This window comes from Trachurus japonicus, chromosome 9, assembly GCF_045865225.1.
Source record: "Trachurus japonicus isolate A0001 chromosome 9, Traja_1.0".
Lineage (NCBI taxonomy): Eukaryota > Metazoa > Chordata > Actinopteri > Carangiformes > Carangidae > Trachurus > Trachurus japonicus.
Window position 1 is genome coordinate 4843088 of NC_140915.1, and position 22007 is coordinate 4865094.

At 43.6% G+C, this 22007-nt stretch overlaps 1 protein-coding gene across 1 annotated transcript in view; it reads right to left on the reverse strand.

Annotated features, from left to right (window-relative positions):
• Positions 1 to 1040: 1040 nt before the first annotated feature.
• The window catches only part of LOC146980746 (uncharacterized), a 284820-nt gene continuing 263853 nt past the window's right edge, over positions 1041 to 22007 (reverse strand). The window contains exons 27-37 of the mRNA XM_085787994.1: positions 13225 to 13398; positions 12359 to 12535; positions 11166 to 11342; positions 6230 to 6273; positions 4803 to 5218; positions 3961 to 4004; positions 3501 to 3715; positions 3126 to 3394; positions 2748 to 2861; positions 2519 to 2660; positions 1041 to 1508 (exon numbers count right to left, since the gene is read on the reverse strand). Coding sequence (XP_085644120.1) covers positions 1198 to 1508; positions 2519 to 2660; positions 2748 to 2861; positions 3126 to 3394; positions 3501 to 3715; positions 3961 to 4004; positions 4803 to 5218; positions 6230 to 6273; positions 11166 to 11342; positions 12359 to 12535; positions 13225 to 13398 — 2083 coding nt within the window. The 3' untranslated portion in view covers positions 1041 to 1197. The remainder of the gene's footprint in view (positions 1509 to 2518; positions 2661 to 2747; positions 2862 to 3125; positions 3395 to 3500; positions 3716 to 3960; positions 4005 to 4802; positions 5219 to 6229; positions 6274 to 11165; positions 11343 to 12358; positions 12536 to 13224; positions 13399 to 22007) is intronic.

Below are 22007 nucleotides of genomic sequence, written 5' to 3' on the forward strand. Positions count from 1 at the left end.
ACATCTCGGCGCGTCCAATAGGAGAGGATGTAGTGGAGTCTGAAAAAAAATCAGCCGCTTGCAGAGAGAAAACAAACGACCAGACGTTCAGTTAAAGTGACGGGATGCATGAAGTGAGTTGTCATCCTCCTGAGGATCAGACCAACTCTCTCTAACAGGCTGTTAAACTGCTCCCTGCTCAGCCTGACGCTAAAGTTCACCTGGAAGCAGTCGTTTTGTAGCTCCTGGCGAACATATCTTTGCATATACCCCCCCAAATCATGTCTTGTTTGTTCGGTTGCTCAGCAACTCGCGCCATATGTGTACGCGCTGCCGCCCTGCTCTGCGCCTGTCTGCGCTGTACCTCGCGGTGGGCGCAGCGCATACCGCGTTCGGTGTGAAAGGCCCTTTACAGTGAGGTATTGGCCAATTAACCAGCTATCGGCTTTTCAATTCTCCAAATTATTTGTAGCAGTCCTTGACATCTAAGAAGAAGTTCGACTGATGCAAAAATCTTTATTTGTCTTAGAGCACCGTTAAACTAAAACACACGAAATGTTTTGTTTTCTAAGTTTTTCACATCACACAAAACGATACACATTCTTCACATTATTCTTATGCTTACATTAATAATATTATCTACTGTTGACACAATTGAAGCATGCTTTTAAAAGCACACATGAATTTACATGAATGTTGCAGCCACCAACATCACACAAAACATTTGTGTAAACACAGACACATACCTCCTTTCGCCTACCAAGGGCACAAACTGTTGTCTTCCTTGACATGTATCCACTGGAACTCAAGCTTGGCAGTTAACAAAACACTTAAATGAATGCCATGCTTTACATAAACAATAAACTTAAATTAATAGAACAATACATTTAAATGATATATTATAAATAATTATTCATAAATTATGAATCTGAACCTGACATTTAGTTTACATGCCGTATTTCATTTATCTTAACTTGCAGCGTGCTCCTGACATGTATGGCAAAAGTGGCCAACTCTGGAACACGAATACACAAAAAAAAAAACACGCTGGGGGCAACTGACACCACTGTTATTATATTGGCCTTTAAAATCAGTTCACCTCTAGTTCAGGTGACTCTGACAAGTCTGAGACTTGTCAGAGTCAGAGAGAATATTGTCAGAGAGAATTTTCACCAAATGTTCTTAGAGAAAAGAGTTAAAACAGCTGACTGACTGTTTCTACCTCAGCTGCAGTTGTGTGGACAGGCAGCGATCCACCTCACACAGAGCTCTGATCAGAGCTGAACAAGCTACTTCTCCTTTTTTTCGTACGGTGTCGACCGTCTCTCGAGCTTTCTCTTCCCTGTTTGCTATCGCAGCAACAGACTCCATTTCACCGTCAGTTATTACCCCACAGTCTAAGAGTTTATCCAGCAGCTTATGAAGAACCGGTTCAGTCACTCTCTCGATGAACTCAGTCCGAGCAGACCTCAGCCTCTCTGCTGCTGAGACACTTGGAGCTGGTTCTGGACGAGGACCTGGAAGATGAACTAGAAACATACTTGTGTTCAAAAAGCACATTTTTGCTTTAGAAGCAAATTCAATTAGAGAAAACATTGATATGTCCTTTTTGTCTTAGCTGAGGCCTGAGCTCACAACCTCTGACACAGAAAATCAGCCCCTAACTCATGGAGCTAATTGACTGGAGGTGGATCTGCTCTGTGGTTTCACAAAAATCTGATAATACATATATTGCATCTTGACAGCATGGAGATGGTGGTTATTTGTTTTTAACAATAAGCGTTTTGATGTACTGTAGGCTCAATTTCTCAAATATCATAACTAACAGATATTTTTGTGAAGGTGTACCGTGCTTGAGTACAGTACTCTTCCCTGGCCCCGGGGCATTCGTGCTTCAGCATGGTATGGAACAACTGGCCCTAGTGTGAGTGCGCCCTTAGATATTTCAGTCTCTGCAAGTTCTGGGTGGCTCATTAAACGTCTAAGGGTGCACTCACACTACCTCAAACCCAAGTGTGCTCAAGCACGGTTGCCTCCGACACATACGTCATCATGTTGATGGAGGGATTATTTGTTTACTGGCAGATGCGTGCACATCCTGACTCCAGAAAGAACGGCATGTTTGACTGGTTGTCATTGTTATCTTGAAGTTTATTCAAAGCAACGTTAGCTAGCCATGTTAGCTGGCAATGTTTACATACACATGGCGCTACGTTAATGTTAAGTGCCTGTTGTTTACTCGCGGTTAGAGAAGCATACGGAGAACGAAGCATGGTACACTTGCACTCACACTAGCAATAGAATCCGGACTTTAGAGGGCAAAAAAACATTCAGGACAAGATGGAGGACTGAGCACAATCATTTATAGTCCTTATTTTATTGAAGGTCCTACTCTTTACTGTTTGTACTAGTTTGACTCTCACGAGTCAACAAGAATGGATCACAGAATAAAAGCAGACAAAAGATGTTCTGAGGCCCAATGAAAACAGAGACACCACTTATCAGTCAGGTTTACGGATCAGGCGGATGAAGACTTTACCTGGCAGAGGAACTCGACACTTCCACACAGCTGTCTCATTTTTGTCTCGGACCTCTATGTTGGTTATCTCAGTGCTTGAGAGCAGGATGATCTGAAACGTCGGGTGGTAATTTGGTCCATAGTTCAGGTCGAAGTCTTTTTTCTGAAATCCAGCAGCACCCACGTCAGTGTCTCTAGGTGAGTGACAACAGTTTGAGGAATCATGTCAGCTTTAGTCTGAAACACTCACCTCAGGCTGGACTATGTCGGCATGTGGACAGTGAACTGTGTAAGTTTTATTTTTGAAGAGTGTGCTTTCAGAAGGCGTCTTGATGAACACACAGTCGTCTTGCTTCGCCTTCACCTTGAGAACCAGCAGAAGATTTCATTAGAGTCGGGCCTGATCCTGAACAAACAGATTCTACTGGGCTGGACCTACAGGACTGAGAGAGTCCTTTCTGAAGTCACACTGATCTTTGACCTTCATGTATTCATGTCAGTTTGTGTAAGACTTGCTGAAGTGGTGGCAAGGTGACACCTTGTGGTAGTTCATGTCATCAGTTCTGTTAGTGATGAGTTTGGAAAGTGAAGCAAAGTGAATCTCTAACACTTCGGTCTGTAGCCTTACCTCTTCCAGAGGGACGTTATGAGGCAGCAGATGCACATTGAGGTATTGCTCCCGTGCTGTGAGGTTTGGTTGGTGGAACAGCAGAATTTGACTGCGAACTGATTTCAAGTTGTTCCACCACCTCCGTATACTCTTCTTAACCAGACCAAAAGCAGAAAGATGAGGAACTGAGACGATCACATGAGTGTCTGTGATCTCCAGTGGCTCGATGAAGCTCATTCCATCATCAGTGATGTGGGCGACAGACAGCAGACCGTCACAGAGCAGAGCTGTGGAAACACAGAGACAACAACCTCGTTACAACAACATCACACAACCTTAAATTAAATCATTAGTTGCCCACAATTGCTCTAACAAACACAATCACTTGCTCACCGTCCTTTGTTTCACAATGTGGGAGGTGAAGCTGGCGGACGGCATCCTCAGGACACTGGATGTTGAACAGCGGTCCTGCAGCCATCTTGCCAACTGAGTGGAGGAGGCTCTCATCCCATTGGACAGTCCTGTAGAGCAGCTCCGCCTCCTGAGCCACAACAAACACCAGTCCAGTTGAAGAACACTGGAACTGGCCTGGACCAGGACACCTGAACCTGTAGGACACAGAAGGCAGAGTGACCACCTCAGACCCTGAGATGAAAAAGGTTCAACATTGGCTAAAACATTGTGTTCCTCCCGACTCAGCTGACTGAGAGCTGATCCAGCTGATGTTCCCTCACACAGTCGACCATGAGACCAACGATGCAGAGACACAACTGCTGCGGCTCAGGAGAAGCTGTGAAAGAAGAGGAAGATCCTTTGGCAAAAACTGTGCTGAGTGAGTTTATTGCATGTTTACCTGTATGAGACTTGTCTTTCCAGTTCAGGTTTGAAGCTTGACTGCTGCAATTCAGAAAGAAACAACATCAGCTGGTTTATTACAATTTAAAAATATATTGTGTTGAGTGAAGCCAACAGATTTGTTCCACAGTCCTGAGTGACCTGAGGCACAGTGGACAGAGTCTTAAGGGACTGACAGTGTGACACGGATTTGATGTCAATGTAATAATTTACAGACTGAAGCAGCAGGTTCTGCAGAGAAATGACAAATGTTTTGTGAATAACCGTGACCATAATCTAATCAAGGATCTGAGCTGCCATTCCTGTGTGTGAGCAGCTATACATTATTTATATATTTTCTGTATTCCATTCATCCCCTCGAGTTCAGGGACAGAGCAGCCAATGCAGAAGCAATCATTGGTAGCTGTGGCCTCAAGGTCATCAGTGCTTGTCGAGACATCAACATGAGAACCCACTGGTGGGTCTCAGCTGGAGGGAAGCTATCAAGCTGGATCTCTAGAAGCAGCAGATGGATACCGTCTGGTCAAGAAAGCACAGTGGATGCTGTTGCAAGATTAAAACACTTAAGCATAAAAAATCAAGAAGCACCTCATTAGCAAGACACTGGCTGACACATCTCTTCAATGTCATGTGGAGGTTGGGTCCAATACCTGTGAAGTGACAAACCAGGGTTGTGTGTTCCCACCGTTATGGTTCCCTGCCTCCCTGGAACAATCTAAACAATGAGTTTCTCATTGAGATCTCATTGTTGTTCCCAGAGTTATTCTCTGAATATTTGTTTGCCCTCTGTTGAGCCCTTAAATCTGTCTGGAAAATCAGGATACAATGTTTTTCTCTCACCTTCAGCTTTGCGTTGTCCTTAAGCTTTAAGCTGTCTTCATCAAACCTCTTCACCTTTGTGTCATCCTCAGAGACCTTCAGCATTGTGTTGTCCTCAGAGACCCTTAGCTTTGAGTCATTTCCAGGGACATTCAGTTTTGAGTCACCCTCAGATTCCTTCAGTTTTGTGTCATCCTCAGAGACCTTCAGCTTTGCATCATCCTCAGAGACCTTCAATTTTGCACCATCCTCAGAGACCTTAAATATTGAATCGTCTTTAGAGACTTTCCGCTTTGAATCGTCCTCAGAGACATTCAGCTTTGAGTCGTCATCAGAACCCTTCAGCTTTGAGTCGTCATCAGACTCCGTCAACTGTGCATCATCCTCAGACACCTTCGGCTTTGTGTCATCCCCAAAAACCTTCAGCTTTGAGTCACCTGTTAAAAGAGAAGAAACAAGGAACATCTCAGAAGTCAGTGTTTGCTATTCTTCTCTTTATCATCAAGTCAGAAATAAACTCCACCTGATCCCGTGGTTCATGTTGCTGTCTGTCGATACATAAATATACACATAGAATGTGTCCAGTAAATCAAAAGGGTACAGATTTACTCCAAGCAAACACAGGCCAGACTTCCTTAAGAGCTGAAGGGATGTTTTCTAGCAGCTCAAACCAACATTCAAAGATGATACCATTGAGGTGACTAACTCCTTGGAAAGTTTTTTTTTTACATCATCCTCGTCCTGTAGATTTCAAACTTGGACCCACTGTAACCGGACCTACACCTTAACCGTTACTCTGCTGAGTAGGAGCTGCCGGATTTTAAAAGTAAGACTGCGAAGGTGAGCTGGCGTCTGCTAGCTGCCAGCGGCTAGCAGCTACCTCCGGGCAAGAAATCGATTTTGCCCCGATTTTCTGTGTCTTGTCTCCCTCGCAAACATTGCGTTCGGGTTCAAATAGAAAAGGTTAGACAGACGTCATGTTTGTTGCTGTAAAGTCAGAAAACGGGACTGGTAGAATATGTCACTGTCAATTAAAATGGCGACCTCCGGGTGAAATTATAATTTTTAAATAATTTTTATAATTATTCTGTATGACATTGAAATGACTGATACCAACATTAACGGTATACACCCTACAAGTCATCATAGCCGGTGTTCCTTTTAAGACATACATGGATGTAGGACCCCCTCCATATTATAACCTGCCCTGGCTCCACAGGAAAGACAATTAATGATTTCAGAGGAAAGTTTCTGATATGATTCATGCACATAGAAATTGAAATATAACTTCCCGGTCAGTAGTCTTTTGTTTCATTTGTTGTATTCAAACGAAAAAAGAAAGTTTGAAAAACAACGATACGCAATTCATAAAACTATTGGAGGTGAAATGAGCCCAGATTCATATACACAGTCAGACTGATGAGAGGAGACGGAGGTTCAGTACTCACAGGTTTTGTCTCTGGAAGCTTTAATCACCTCTCTCTCACCGATCCTGTAGGAACAAACACAACAGAGTCAGAGGGAAATAATCAGGTTTTGTTTGAGTTTGTTTTATTAAACCAAACTGTGATGATCCAGGATCAGACTCACCCAGCTGAGCTTTAACTAATCCTGATCAATGTGTTAGTCGCAGTGTTAATTTCGTTGACGAAGACTATGACGAAAAATATTCATCAACAAACCTTTTTCACGGACGAAAACTAAATAAAAAGTCAGCTGTGATGACGAAGACGATGACGAAATTAATTAACAATTTAGTCAACGAATAAAAACGAGACGAAAATGTTAGGGAGGGACGAATGGAGAAGAGGTCCAATCATGTTGATTTCTCCGGAAGCAGATCCACAGCCGCGGCACATGAAAAGTTTCAAAACAAAACTGGCCTCGCTCGTTAGCGTCCTGCGGTGCACGCGCTCCGAGCGCCACAGCATGAGTTATGAATACCACGGAAATATCAGCGCTGAGTTTAGGACGGAAACGAAGAAATGACATCTGGTCACACTCTTCACATATGACAACAAGGACAATACCCAGGACCCTCTGTAAACCGGAGCAGAAATCGCGGGGACCCACATCGATCCACACACCAGCAACGTGAAGCATCATCTACACAGAGCTCATCCAGAACACGCGACGGTAAGCACACACGCTAAAGTTATATTATCAGACAGACCACCGTGTTTATAGGACTAAACATGAAATGCAATAGAAGCTTAAGGAAACCACCTCTGAATTGACCCTTCGCGTAAGCCCCGCCCCCTTGGTTACTGTTGCTACGGTGGGCAAACTTTCACTCCCAGCCATGCTCCTGGCAGTATTTGGTATCGATTTCAAAGGAAATATCAGCAAATGTCTGGATAAACTGTTCTGAGATAATAGAGAGAAGAAGTCACAAAAATCATTCATAGTTTTCAGTGACGTGACTCGCGCAGGAGGATAAAACATCTGTTCAACGACACGACTGGACAATGTACAGAGCAGCAGTAAGGACCGGTAATTTTACCGTCTATCAACCCACGAAGACTTACGTCATCTCACTGGTCATGAAACGTTGTCAAACTGCAAGTTTTTGGGCGATTGTGAACCACATACAGCTTTCGCTGCTGTTTTGTTTTCTCCCACCGCTGTATCAGTCAGTGAAAGCAGTCCCTGCCTGGACGATCCCTCCCCTAAAAGCCCAGGTAAAAGCCCTAAAAGTACAGCTGTCATTTCGGATGTGAACATATGGTTATCCCCATATTTACACTTGCTCAAGTCGAAAAAAAAGTCCGCTCGTATCTGAACATCTCTATATTGCTGCTTCCGCCGCCGCCACCGCCGTAGTAGCAGCAGCAACAACATCCTTCTCTACAAACAAATGTTTTTCGTCCTAGTCTCAAAATGTGTCCACAAAAGCAAACGTAATGACTCACTGCGGAAAGCTTGCCAGGCCTATAGTTACGGTTGCTAACGTAGGACTGGACAATAGCCGTTTGTGGGAGGAGTTGGCGAAGGGTCAATTGTATTGATTAGAAGATTGATTCGTTGCGCGTGTGTGTGCGTGTGCAAGCGCGTGCATGTGTGCCTGCGTGTGTGTATAGTGTGACAGAGAGATCTGAAAGGACTGATAGCGACAAAGATCACAACTTGATTCCCCCCTTATTCACCCTCACAGATACAGAAGACTCTGATGATGACACAGATAATCATGGACCAAGTGGAGATAAAGCTAGTGCTGCTATGCAACCCAGCAGCAGTTCATCTCTACAGCTTCCCTCAGTTCTTCTAGAACAACAGACCAAGGAGCAGGCCAGATGGACTGGACACACACATTTACCACTCACAACTGCAGATGAGGACTTTGTGCTAATGATGGAAATAGTAGATGGGAGACTGACTAAACTGTTCCAAAGAAAACCAAAATAAGCAATTTGATTGAAACTCAGTATTAACATGAAAGTTAAAAGAACATGAATAAAACAAAATGCATGTACCATATTACAACTGTTTCTGTGCCTGTATTGTAGACTCAAACCTTAATACCATTCCATAACAGATTGATGGATAATTCCAATGACTGGATATTCTGGAGAAACATTTCGTCGACTAAATCCACTGTAATTTTAGCTTACTAAAATTCTTAAGATATTTCGTCGACTAAAACTAGACTAAAACTAAAATATTTCAGATGAGTCAAATTGATGATTAGTCAAAAGACTAAGACTAAAACTAAATTAGAATTTGTTGTCAAAATTAACACTGTTAGTCAGCGACCTTTGGGATCAACCAGGGGCCTCATTTATCATTGTGGATACACGTTTTTTTACACGCTCTTTCCCCCGTTTTGTGCGTACGCACTTTTCTCCGCCTAATTTGGGATCTATCAAACCAAAACCTGTCGGGAGAAAGTGGCGAAATTTACGACCAGTCCGACCATGGCGTACCGGCATTTACACGCTTTTTGAAGAACAAGAGGAATTGGCGACGCCGCTGCAGAGTCAGAGAACTGCAGTGTGCGAGGGAGAGAGGAGCGCGGACACTGTTTGAAGTAGCAAGTGGTGGTGATCATGACCCCCCCCCCCCACCACCACCACCACCACCACCACCGCACACGTGTTGACGTCGGCACTTTACATGAAAAGCACAGCGACTCAGATTTTTCCCCTGTGCATTTACACTAGTTTGCTCCTAAATACTGGCTTTATAAAACGAATTTCGTTTTCTTTTGATATCATATTGATATTTTTCCCCTGCATGTAGGCTGCACCTCTTCCACAACCCGTCTGTCCAGTCTGGAAAATAATTTCTGCGATGTGCGTGTGTTACGTAGCCAGACTGGACACACACAAGCAAGCAGCAAGCCCAATAATGTCGGCGCAAATCAAAGCAAATGAGAAAACATGATCGATATTTTTTGTGTGAATAATATTTATTGTATTTAACAAAAATGGGTGCTGCCCAACATCATTTTAGGAAAAGTCACAGACTGGTGGACTTCAATGTTTTTTTTTTTTTTTTTTAAATATATAGCTATGCACAAATGAAAATCAAAGTCTTCCAGTGAACGGAAGTTGGGGGTTAGTGGAAAGGGGTGCAAAGTACTGACTGGCAGTGGAAACCCTGCTTTAAATTATTATGACATAATCTAAAATAAGGGGCAGAATAAATATGATTCTTCTTCTTTCTGTTCTGTTTCGTTTAGATTTGGGAGTTTTTTGTTTTTATTGTAGCCTTTCAATGCAAGATGATGTTTCTGACTGATATTGCCGTGTTACCGTGTATCTCGCTTTCAGAGAAATTCCGCTTCTTCCTCCGCTCTCCGTCCGTCTGTTGTCTTCACCGTCTTCCACTGACGTCATTCCACACGTTTCCAGAGTGCACATGGCTACTTAATATGCACGTAACTGATTTGCATTGACCACATATGGTTGCGTGGGGCCGTTTAGGGGGCTGGGTATGAGGCGTGTTCTCATCCACGCTTTTCTCAGGTCCGGTGTGATCTATCAAGGGAAATACCGTGCAGCCGTGTGTACGCGGAGTTTGATAGATCTGAAAAGAGTGTATATTTTTTGGTCGTACGCACATTTTGCCTTTCCGTCGTACTGAAAATTTAAGAGGACTTTTACACGCTCTTTGATAAATGAGGCCCCAGAGCTTTAAGTCTCATCTTCAACCAGGTTACCATGGTGTTACCATGCTTACTAATGATCTGATCTGGACCAGGTGGCAGATCTAGAAAAGTAAAGCCACCGGAACCACAGGAAGTTCAGCATCTGATTTGTGCTGTCCTGACATTCCAGCTGCTGTACATCATTCTGTATTTGACTCTCTACTCCCAGAGGTGGGTAGTAACACACTACATTTACTCCATTACTTTTACTTGAGTAACACTTTGGATAAATTGTACTTGTAAGAGTGGTTTTAATGCAGCATCCTTTTTACTTTTACTTCATTATGTTTGTGAAGAAGATGCATTTCGTTTACACCGTTTCACTGAGCTACATACACGTACACAAAATCTCTGCGGTACACCCAGGCGCCCATTCCACCTCAAATTTGAGGAAACATTACGGTTAGCAGGAGATGTGTTTTAGGCTGTGATGCGAGGAATAATGCCTGACAAGGTCTACACACTAATCAGGGATTACAGACGCCACAGAGGCATGACCTGTCCGAGCTAAATACACACACACACACACACATACAGTTTATGGACAGTTATTGTGGCTGCATTGCCTGACTCATGCAGTTACTCAGTACTTGAGTAGTTTTTTCTCCAAGTACTTTCTTTCTTACTCAAGTAAATATTTGGATGACTCTACTTGTTATATGTAGTATATTTGTATTATTCTAAAGTAAAAATACTCTTACTTTAGAGAAATCTATAGCTACTACACCCACCTCTGCCAATCCCAGTTACTGTGAATATGAGTGTCAACAAAAAGTCATACCAGCCTCAGCACTGTCATGAAACACTACAGCAGTGCTAGCAGTTAGCTGACTAGTAAAAGCAACATTTTAAACCCATTAATAACATCAGTAACAGGAAGCTAGTTAAGAATAGCACGTCTTCTGTACCCAATGAAAACAGATGTGTAACATTATGTCCACATAACAGAGAACCTCTCCTGGACCAACAACATCACATCACTGGTCAATGAAACCCAGCGGCCCTGGTTCTCATCATGTGTTCCTTCTACTGAGGAGACACTGAGAACACTCTGACCTGCTGCATCACTGTGTGGTTTAGAAACTGAACCACCTCCAACTGAAAAACCCTGCAGTGCAGGAAGAAAGGTCATTGGTGCCTCACTCCTGGACATCTACAGCACCGGCCAACATAATCTACACTGAGAACGACAACAGAGATGAGAGCAGCATGGACTGATCCATCCCTCTACTGACCTCACAGTCTCCAGTCTACAGTCTGGACTCTCCACAAGAGCACGAAGATCCTTCAGGTCTGAATCCTGCAGCTTGTTGTTCCAGCTCAGTTCCAGTTCTCTCAGGTGGGAGGGGTTGGACTTCAGAGCTGAGACCAGAGAAGAACAGCTGATCTCTGACAAACTGCAGCTCCTCAGTCTGAATAAATAATAAAAGAAGATAGAGTTTTTTTGTTGTTGTTGTTGTTGTTTTTGTTTTTTTTACAGTGTCTGTATGTAAACCTATTTTCAGTTCTGTAGCCACATTTCCAAAACTCTTAACTCAGTGAACACAACATCACATCAGTCTGTGTGGACTGTACAATCAACATGTTTCTTGTTCTTTTGACACAGTTCAAACATTAAAAAAAAATATTTAAGCTTAAAGCCCCAGTATGTAGGAATTACCCCCATCTAGCGGTGCAGCATTTGAAGTAGTCATATTATTGATTATTGATGACTATAGAGTGAAATGAAGAGTCATTGTCAGTGTAGCTGCCATCAAAGTCAGTTATACTATTTAAGTTCTTTTAAATTAATAATAAATAATTTGTAGTTAAAATATGAATAATTTAAGTTTAAATAAGGAAATATATTTGTGTTATTTCATATGTAATTATGTTCAAAAGGAACTGTTTATTTCAGCGGAACCAATGTTTGCCGGTGTCAGTACTCTCACGTCATTTTGTGTTGACACATTTTACCACCATCATGTGAGCAGCGGTCAGTCTAGTATGAAAGAAGCATAGCAGATGAAAGAAGAAGAAGAATCCTTAAATCCGTTTAGTTAAGAAGGCCAATGAGGTATGTTTACATTATTATTGTTTATTTTGTGTTTGTAACTCACTCTGTGTTACAAATTTAATTGTATGTTTATGTTTGTTTTATTTAGTTCTTACGACATTCGTCGACCTTGTGGACTTTTCTTGACAATTCCTCGACTGATTGCAAGAGAAATAAATGCCTGTGAGAGGAACACCTTGTGTCATGATTAACTGAACAGGAGTTACAGTCAGTGTGAGAGAAGAACAAGTGGAAACATGAGACATCAACTATTTCAAACGTCCTTCATTCATGACATCAAAGTCAATGATTCAAGTTCTGAGTGAAGATGAATCAGGTTCAGTTGTGGATCAAAGATCTCAGATCTACAACAGTAACAGTCAGTGAACTGACCTCAGAGTCTCCAGTCTACAGTCTGGACTCTCCAGAAAACCACTCAGATACTTCACTCCTGAATCCTGCAGGTTGGTGTTGGAGCTCAGGTCCAGGTGTCTCAGGTGGGAGGGGTTGGACTTCAGAGCTGAGACCAGAGAAGAACAGCTGATCTTTGACAAACTGCAGAACTCCAATCTGAATAAAGAATGAAAGAATAAGATTGAATGATTGATCAGATGTGTCCTGATCAATGATCAGTAGAGGGACTTTTTCTTTGTGTTCCTGTGGATCTTCATCCTTCTACACATCATCCACATGTCAGCACAGATTCATCAGTTGCTGCTGACCTCAGCTCAGTCTGTCAATATACAATCAATATCTGATCAATACCTGTTGGACTAAACACTGACTACAACTCTCTGATTCAGGACTGAACTTGATCAAAGGTTAAAGGTCCAGTCCTGATCCAGGACTAACACACACGCACACCTAAAGTGACCAGAAGTTCATTGAGAGCAGGGACACAAGGAAACTGTGGCCTCAAGTGAACGGAGTAAAGACGTGACCCACTGATTTCACTCTGAGACCATGTGCCTATTCACAGCTGTATGACGTCTGTATGAGGGGACATGTTAAATGTGCTCTATTCTGTTATAAATGTTCAGTGTTTAAAAAATGTTGAAGAACAGGAAGGTACAAGATAAAAAGTGATCATTTTAATGAACCCAAAACATTTAGACACTTTTTACTAGTACATGGATACAGGCAGGGACTGATCTTTCTCTTTATTTTTCTCAATGATTCAAGTTCTGAGTGAAGATCAATCAGGTTCAGTTGTGGATCGAAGATCTAAGATCTACAACAGTAACAGTCAGTGAACTGACCTCAGAGTCTCCAGTCTACAGTCTGGACTCTCCAGAAAACCAGTCAGATCCTTCACTCCTGAATCCTGTAGGTGGTTGTGACTCAGGTCCAGGTGTCTCAGGTGGGAGGGGTTGGACTTTAGAGCTGAGCCCAGAGAAGAACAGCTGATCTCTGACAACCTGCAGCTCCACAATCTAAATAAAGAATAAAATAAGAAGACTGAGTTGTTGTTTTTTTACAGTGTCTCTGAACTCTTTTCAGTTCTTCTAACTCAGTGAACACAACATCACATCAGTCTGTGTGGACTGCACAATCAACATGTTTCTTGTTCTTTTGATACAAAATTCAAACATTTAAAAAGATGTTTAAGCTCAAAAAAGACCAAACAACAGATTTCAACAGCTCCATGTTGAGTTTCGTCACACACTGTGACTGAAACACACTGATGAGTTTCTGTCCTCTTCTTGTTTCATAATGTGTACGTTCTGTAAAGCTGCTCTGAGATGGGTCATTCACCTTTTGTACTGAATGTTTAAAAAAAGAAACGAAATTCATTCATTTAATCAATGAAACACAAGAAAGAAAAAAGAGCTGACACATGTAAAGTCCTTCAGTTTGTGTAACTCCATCAGCTGTCAGTATTTTACGACTAAATGTTTCTGTTGAAGACGACGTGTCAGTGTTGTAGTGATTTGGTGAATTGTGTTAGTGTTCTTGTGTTTTATACGTAAAATCTACGATCTACAACAGTAACAGTCAGTAAACTGACCTCAGAGTCTCCAGTCTACAGTCTGGACTCTCCAGAAAACCACTCAGATACTTCACTCCTAAATCCTGCAGGTTGGTGTTGGAGCTCAGGTCCAGGTGTCTCAGGTGGGAGGGGTTGGACTTCAGAGCTGAGACCAGAGAAGAACAGCTGATCTCTGACAACCTGCAGCCCCTCAATCTGAATGAAGAATAAAAGCAGTGAGTTGAGGACAAAGCTCCTTGTTGACAGCGTTCAGTGTCTCATCATCTGTTCAGAGCTGAAGAAAATAACTTCGGAAAGAACAAGTTTAGAAAATGAAAGTGCAACAGCTAATGCAACAGGAAGCAGGTTAAACAGTCACATTAAGAGAAAACAGCTCATTAATATTCATGAGAAGCTGCTCCTGACTCCGCCTCTTCACCACAATCTCATGTTGAGCAGCCACATTGATCAGAGATTTACTGATGACGCTCAAGTTTTAAAGACAACAAACATGTGAGACTGAATTCTGTTGACATGACAACAAAGTACAGAAACACATGGCGAATTAAACTCAGAGACAAAAACCTGGTGACTGACTTCACAGAAATAAGACAGAGTCTGACCTCAGAGTCTCCAGTCTACAGTCTGGACTCTCCAGAAAACCACTCAGATCCTTCACTGCTGAATCCTGTAGGTTGTTCTGACTCAGGTCCAGGTGTCTCAGGTGGGAGGGATTGGACTTCAGAGCTGAACCCAGAGAAGACCAGCTGATCTCTGACAAACTGCATCCTCTAAATCTGAATAAAGAATAACAGATGAAGATAGAGTTTATTTTATTTTTTTATTTAGTTTTCTTTACAGTGTTTCTGAAACTTTTTTCAGTTCTTTATCACATCAGTCTGTGTGGACAAAATTCAAACTTTTTGTACTGAATGTTTCAAAAAAGAGACAAAATTTGTACTCTTTGAAAAAATAATTTACTCAATAAAACCCAAGAAACTGCAAAGAGGTTCAAAAGAAACTGTAAAAGACAATTAATGATCAACACAGTGTGTGTTGCGAAAGAGCTGACACATGTGAAGTGCTTCAGTTTGTAACTCCATCAGCTGTCAGTGTTTTTATGAAGAAGAAGACTCTCTTTCTGAATTTTTACTGAATTGCTTGAAATCCTCTTCACACACAATTGCAACCAAATAATGTAATGCTTTTCACAAAAACCATCCAATCATGTTGAACGTGATGTGTCAATCAAACTGCCATCTCTGTCCCTTCCTCCCTCCTCTGTGCATACCGCCCTTTGTGCACTAATCATGTGCGTGCTCGGAGGCTTACGAGTTACTCCACAGAAAAGACAATGCCAGTGATCCAATGTATCACACTGAGTCTGGTTGGTGGCAATGTAGCTCTGAACTGGATGCCGTGAATGAGCCATGAGAAAAAGCTGGCGGAAAGTTAGCAATGCCTCGAAGGTATCGCCTTTTACCCAATGTAATCCCAATGCGAGCGAATCGGTTTTCCACAATACTGTCACATGTAGTGGGGCTTCACCTTGATTAACCTGCGCTCTTGAGATGTGACTTCGGAGAGAAGTCTGAGAAAGGAGCTTGACATTTGAATTATGTATTTTCAAAATGTAGCCTGTTAGAACCATTCTTCCAGGATCTCCATCCAAATTGTTAAAACCAGTTCATAGTCATGGTAAAAAGCTGTTCTTGTGGATCATGATCATGTGGTCATCTACACACATTATCCACATGTCAGATTCATCAGCTGTTGCTGACCTCAGCTCAGTCTGCCAATATACAATCAATATTTGATCACACCTGTTGGACTAAACACTGACTACAGGAAAAAGAAGAACCGGAGTTTTGGATGTCTTATACTGAAGAAGTTTATTTGGCTTGATCAATCAAGGAGAACAGAAGAGTCATCAACAGAAAATGAGTGCATGAAGCCACCTAAATTAGGGCCAGACCACAAGTTCAGATTCTTATACTAGAAAGGTGGACAGGGCCTGTAAGGGGAGATGTGTTAACATCCTATTGACTAATGGGCATAAACATTAAGATAAAGATTTACACCTCTCAGAAGACTCCTCCTTGAACCGCCACCTTATCGTGGTGGAGGAGTTTGAGCACCCGATTGATCCTAGGAGCTATGTTGTTGTCCGGGGCTTAATGCCCTTTGTAGGGTCTCCCAAGGAAACAGGTCCTAGGTGAGAGCAGTTCCAAAGCCCCCTAATGCAGAAGAAGAGATCAAGGATGTTCACGTTGTCCGGATTGGCGTCACCAGGGCCCCACACCCTGTGGTTGGGGCTTTCAGGCGAGTGCCTGGTGGCTGGGTCTCTACCCATGGGACCTAACCGGGTGCAGCCCGTAAGAGCGACGTGGGTCCATCCTCCCGTAGGCCCATCACCATAGTGCGAAATACGGGGGGGGTTTGGGGGGGTCGGACCCCCCCGATTAACCCCTTGAGACCCCCTGAAAGACTCAAAAGCAAAATCTGAGGGGGGTCTCAATCTTGTCAAAAAAAAAATATATATAATATAATACAATAATTTTATTGTGGTCAATTAAATGTGTTTAAGATCACCATGTCCAGTAGGCTATTCATAATTCAAAACATTTATTCGTTTAACATTAAGCTGAACCATGTCACCTGCGCATTATGCAAATTAGCCATGTGCGCCAGCCCAGCGCAGGAGTCGAGCCCACTCGCTATCAGAACAGAGGATCCCGTTCCTCTCCCACCCTCTGCCGAAGAAAGTGAAGTTGAGGCCGAGTGCTATGAAGACGTAGCCGCAGCCCCTGCTGCTAGCACTGGTGATTGGCCGCTTTTCTTTTTCTTTCTTTTTTTTATTTTTATTTTTATTTTTTACACCTAAGCAGGTGGGGTAATGTAATGGAAATACCGCAACCCTTGGCTTGACGTTAAGGCAGGAAAATAACTTGAGGTAAGAGGCTAGCCTGCTTCAGCATACTATGGCCTGAACCCCCAGTGGTGTTGTTTGGCCAGGCGCCTGTTGTGAGCTATTTGAATAGAATAGAGTAGAGAATACTTTATTCATCCCTAGCAGGGAAATTCACGTTAGTCCAGTAGCTCATACAACAATGACAAAAAAGATGAACACAAAAATACATTTTAACAAGTGTTATATAAAACGATTGCAGCAGGAACAAATGATCTCTTAAATCTTTCTGTTCTGCAGGTCAGGGAGATGAGCCTTTTGCTTCGGCTGCTCCTCTGACCTGAGAGGGTTTTGTGTAGAGGGTGTTGGGGGTCACCCAGGATGGTCTTCAACTTACACCCCATCCTCCACTTAACCACAGCCTCTACCAGCTCCGCTCCCTCCCCCATCACAGAGCTACATTTTTTGATGAGCCTGTCTAATCTGTTCCTGTCCCTGACCTTGATGTTGTTACCCCAGCAGACAATAGCAAAGAATGTAACACTTGCAATGACAGACTGATAAAACATACGCAGCATTACATTACATACATCAAAAGACCTGAGTCTTCTTAAAAAGAAGAGCCTGCTTTGTGTCCTTTTGTACACATAATTTGTGTGTACGGACCAGTCCAGCCTGTCATCAAGGTGTACTCCAAGGTACTTGTATGACTGAACCCTCTCAATGTCAACCCCATCCACAGTCACAGGCCGTAAGGATCTTTTGGACCTGCCAAAGTCAATAATCATTTCTTTGGTCTTTGATGTATTAAGCAACGTAAGTTGTTCTTGTTGCACCAGTCTGTGAACGCCCCCACCAGGTCCCTGTATTCATCTTCCTGTCCCTTCTTCACACATGCCACTATGGCCGTGTCGTCAGAGTACTTCTGAACATGGCAAGATTCAGATGTGGATGTGAAATCTGCAGTGAAAAGTGTGAAGAGGTAAGGTGAGAGCACAGTACCTTGTGGTACTCCTACACTGCTCACCACTGTGTCTGACATGCAATTCCCCAGCCTCACATACTGTGGCCGCTCTGTAAGATAGTTATAGACCCACAAGATGATGGTTGGATCTACACCCATCTTCTCCAGCTTTCCTCTCAGAATACTAGGTTGAATTGTGTCAAAGGCACTGGAAAAGTCTAGAAACAGCAGTCTCACATATCGCCCAGGTTCATCCAGGTAAGAGTAAATCCGATGCAACATGTAGATGATTGCATCGTCCACCCCAATGTTCTCCCGGTATGCAAACTGCAAGGGGTCCACAGAATGCTGTACTTGAGGTCGAAGGTGGCGAAGTAGTCGTCTCTCCAGAGTCTTCATAATATGAGAAGTCAGGGCTACTGGTCTGTAGTCACTGATTCCTGCTGGCCTCGCCACTTTGGGAACCGGCACCAGGCACGAGGTCTTCCAGAGAAGAGGGATCCTACATGACTGCAGGCTGCTACCTGGAAGGGTAACACTGTTCAAGCATAAGGGTGTCCATCAGTGCACGTGGCACCAGGACACCCTAGGCCGGAGGTCAATGATCGACTTTGTAGTTGTGTCATCTGACCTTTGGCCGTATGTTTTGGGCACTCGCATGAAGAGAGGGGCTGAGCTGTCAACTGATCACCACCTGGTGGTGAGTTGGATCCGCTGGCAGGGGAGGAAGCTGGACAGACTTGGCAGACCTAAACAATTTTTATCTTTATTTTTGATTATTTACTTATTGATCTATTTATTTTTGATTTTTGATTTTTTTTTTTTTACACGCTGGAAGGCCAAACGGGAGACAAAGGTCATATTTTGCTTCCACTGACATTGTAAATACAAACTGGCACCTGTGCATATGTACGAATGTGGATGAGTTTGTATTGATGTGTTGTTGTGGATGAGCTTGTATTATTGTTCTTGGTGGACTGCCGAACAGAATTGCCCTCTGGGATTAATAAAGTTGATCAAATCAAATCAAATCAAATCCAATCAAATAAGCATATCGTGAGGGTCTGCTGGGAACGTCTTGCAGAACCCACTGTCAGGGAGGTCTTCAACTCCAACCTCTGAGAGAGCTTCGATCAGCTCCCGCGGGAGGCTGGAGACATTGAGTCGGAGTGGACCATGTTCTCCACTTCCATTGTTGATGCAGGCATTCTGAACTGTGGCTGCAAGCTCTCCGGTGCCTGCCACGATGGCAATCAGCAGTGCTCATTCAACACTGTTTAAATGGAGCTGTTGACTTCAACTGAGGATATTGTTGGGCGGCGGAAGGAATACTTCGAGGATCTCCTCAATCCCACTGACTGGCCTTCAGTAGAGGAACCACAGGCTGGGGACCCAGTGGTTGATTCATCCATCACCCAAGCTGAAGTCACTGAGGTAGTGCGGAAGCTCCTCAGTGGCAAGGCACCGGGGGTGGATGAGATCCGCCCTGAGTACCTCAAGTCTCTGAAGTTGTTGGGGACAGTGCCTCTGGACTGGCAGACCAGGGTGGTGACCACTCATTCATCATCGTCGTTGTCTTCATCATAATCACACTGACCTCTGAGTGAAACTCTTTACCTTCTACCAGCTGCAGTAACAATCAGTCACAATCAGCTGTGCTTCAAAATGAACTTCACACATTTGACAAACTCACCTCAGAGTCTCCAGCCTACAGTTTGGACTCTCCAGTCCAGCACACAGAACCTTCACTGATGAATCACTCAGGATGTTGGAGCTCAGGTCCAGTTCTGTCAGGTGGGAGGGGTTGGACTTCAGAGCTGAGGCCACGACTTCACAGTGACTCTCTGAGAGTCCACAACCAACAAGTCTGTGAAGAGAGAAAATATAAAATGTGTCAGAATGAAATCAGATGAAAGCTGCAGTAAAAACACAGTTGACGCATCTGATGACAGGACGTGATGATGTGATGAACATCTGAGCTTCAGCTCATCTTCTCTGACTGAGTTTGACAGGAAACTCTGAGACCTGCACTGGTTTAATCTGGATCTGTGTTTTAGATGAAGATTCACCAGGTTTGAATAAAACCAAAGAATGAAAATAAAAAACTAAATGAGTGTTTTTGTTGATTAAACAACAACAACAACAATCACAACAAGCTGAAGATCCACATGTTGGAGCTCACAGCTTTTCACCTTAAAAAAAACACAGATAAACCGACATCAAACCGATAATAATGAAAATCAGTGAAAACTGTGTTTATCTTTACTCAATTAAACCACTGATCAATAATTATATTGATCATGTCTGGACTCACCGAGCCTTCCTGCAGTTCCTCACAGCTGGGATCAGTCTCCGTTGTCCCTCCAATGATGTGTTGTACTTCTTCAGGTCCAAATCGTCCAGAACTTGCTCTGACATCTGCAGCATGTAGGCCAGAGCTGAGCACTGGATCTCAGAGAGTTCCTTCTCTGATCTGTTCTTTGACTCCAGGAACTGTTGGATCTCCTGATGAACTGACTGGTCCTTCATCTCCGTCAGACAGTGGAAGATGTTGATGCTTCTGTCAGGAGAGATTTTATAACTCTCCATCTCCTTCAGGTTGTTGATGGTTCTCTGGATGGTTTCTGGACTGTTATCTGTCTGATCCAGCAGACCTCCTAACAGCCTCTGGTTGGACTCCAGAGAGAGGCCATGAAGGAAGCGAACAAACAGGTCTAGGTGACCATTACTACTGCTGAGGGATTTCTGCATGGCTCTCTTTAGGAAGTCATCCAGAGGTGGAAGACTGCTCGTAATCTTTGAGTCTCTCTTGTAGTCTTCTCTCAGGAAGTTCTTAAGGACCTTTCTGTTCCTGTTGGTGAAACAATGGAACATGTAGACTGCAGCCAGAAACTCCTGAACACTCAGATGAACAAAGCAGTAGACTGTTTTCTGGAAGATCACACTCTCTCTTTTGAAGATCTCAGTACAGAGTCCTGAGTTCACCAAGGCCTCTGTGACATAGAGACCACACTGCTCCAGGTCTTCTTGGTAGAACATGATGTTTCCTTCCTCCAGCTGTTCAAACGCCAGCCTCCCCAGCTTCAGAAGAACTTCTCTGTCGGCCTCCGTCAGCTCCTGTGGACTCGTCTCATGTCCTTCACCGTACTTGTTCTTCTTCCTCTTTGTCTGGACCAGCAGGAAGTGTGAGAACAGGTCAGTGGTGGTCTTGGGCAGCTCTCCTCTCTGGTCTGTGGTCAACATGTGCTCCAGAACTGTAGCAGTGATCCAGCAGAAGACTGGGACTTGACACATGATGTGGAGGGTCCTGGACGTCTGGATGTGTGAGATGATTCTTCTGGACAGATCTTCATCACTGGACCTCCTCCTGAAGTACTCCTCTATCTGGGCATCAGTGAAGCCTCGGACCTCTGTTACCCTGTCAACACATGTAGGAGGGATCTGATTGGCTGCTGCAGGTCTGGAGGTGATCCAGACCAGAGCCGAGGGAAGTAGATTCCCCTGGATGAGGTTTGTCAGCAGCACGTTGACTGATGACGTCTGTGTGACATCAGACACAACCTCCCTGTTGTTGAAGTCCAGTGACAGTCGGCTTTCATCCAGGCCGTCAAAGATGAAGAGAAGTTTACAGACAGCCAGCTGCTCTGCTGTGACCTTCTGTAATGTTGGATGGAAAACATGGAGCAGCCTGAGAAGACTCAACCGATGATCTCTGATCAGGTTCAGCTCCCTGAACGAAAACAGAATCAGCAGATCGACATCTTGGTTCTCCAAGCCCTCGGCCCAGTCCAGAGTGAACTTCTGCACCGAGAAGGTTTTTCCAACGCCAGCGACGCCGTTGGTCAGAACCACTCTGATGGGTCTCTGTTGGACAGGTGAGACTGTAGAGACGTCCGCTCTCTGTTGGACGGGTGAGACTGTAGAGACGCCCTCTCTCTGTTGGACAGGTGAGACTGTAGAGACGTCCCCTCTCTGTTGGACAGGTGAGTCTTTAAAGATGTCGTTGCACTTGATTGGAGTGTCATAGAGGGTCTTCTTTTTGTACGATGTCTCCAGCTGTCTCACCTCATGTTGGGTATTAACCTCTTCACTCTGTCCCTCTGTGATGTAGAGCTCAGTGTAGACGCTGTTGAGGAAGATTCCTCTTCCTGTTGCCTCAGTTCCTTCAGTCACTCGTTCACATCTGCTCCTCAGACTGATC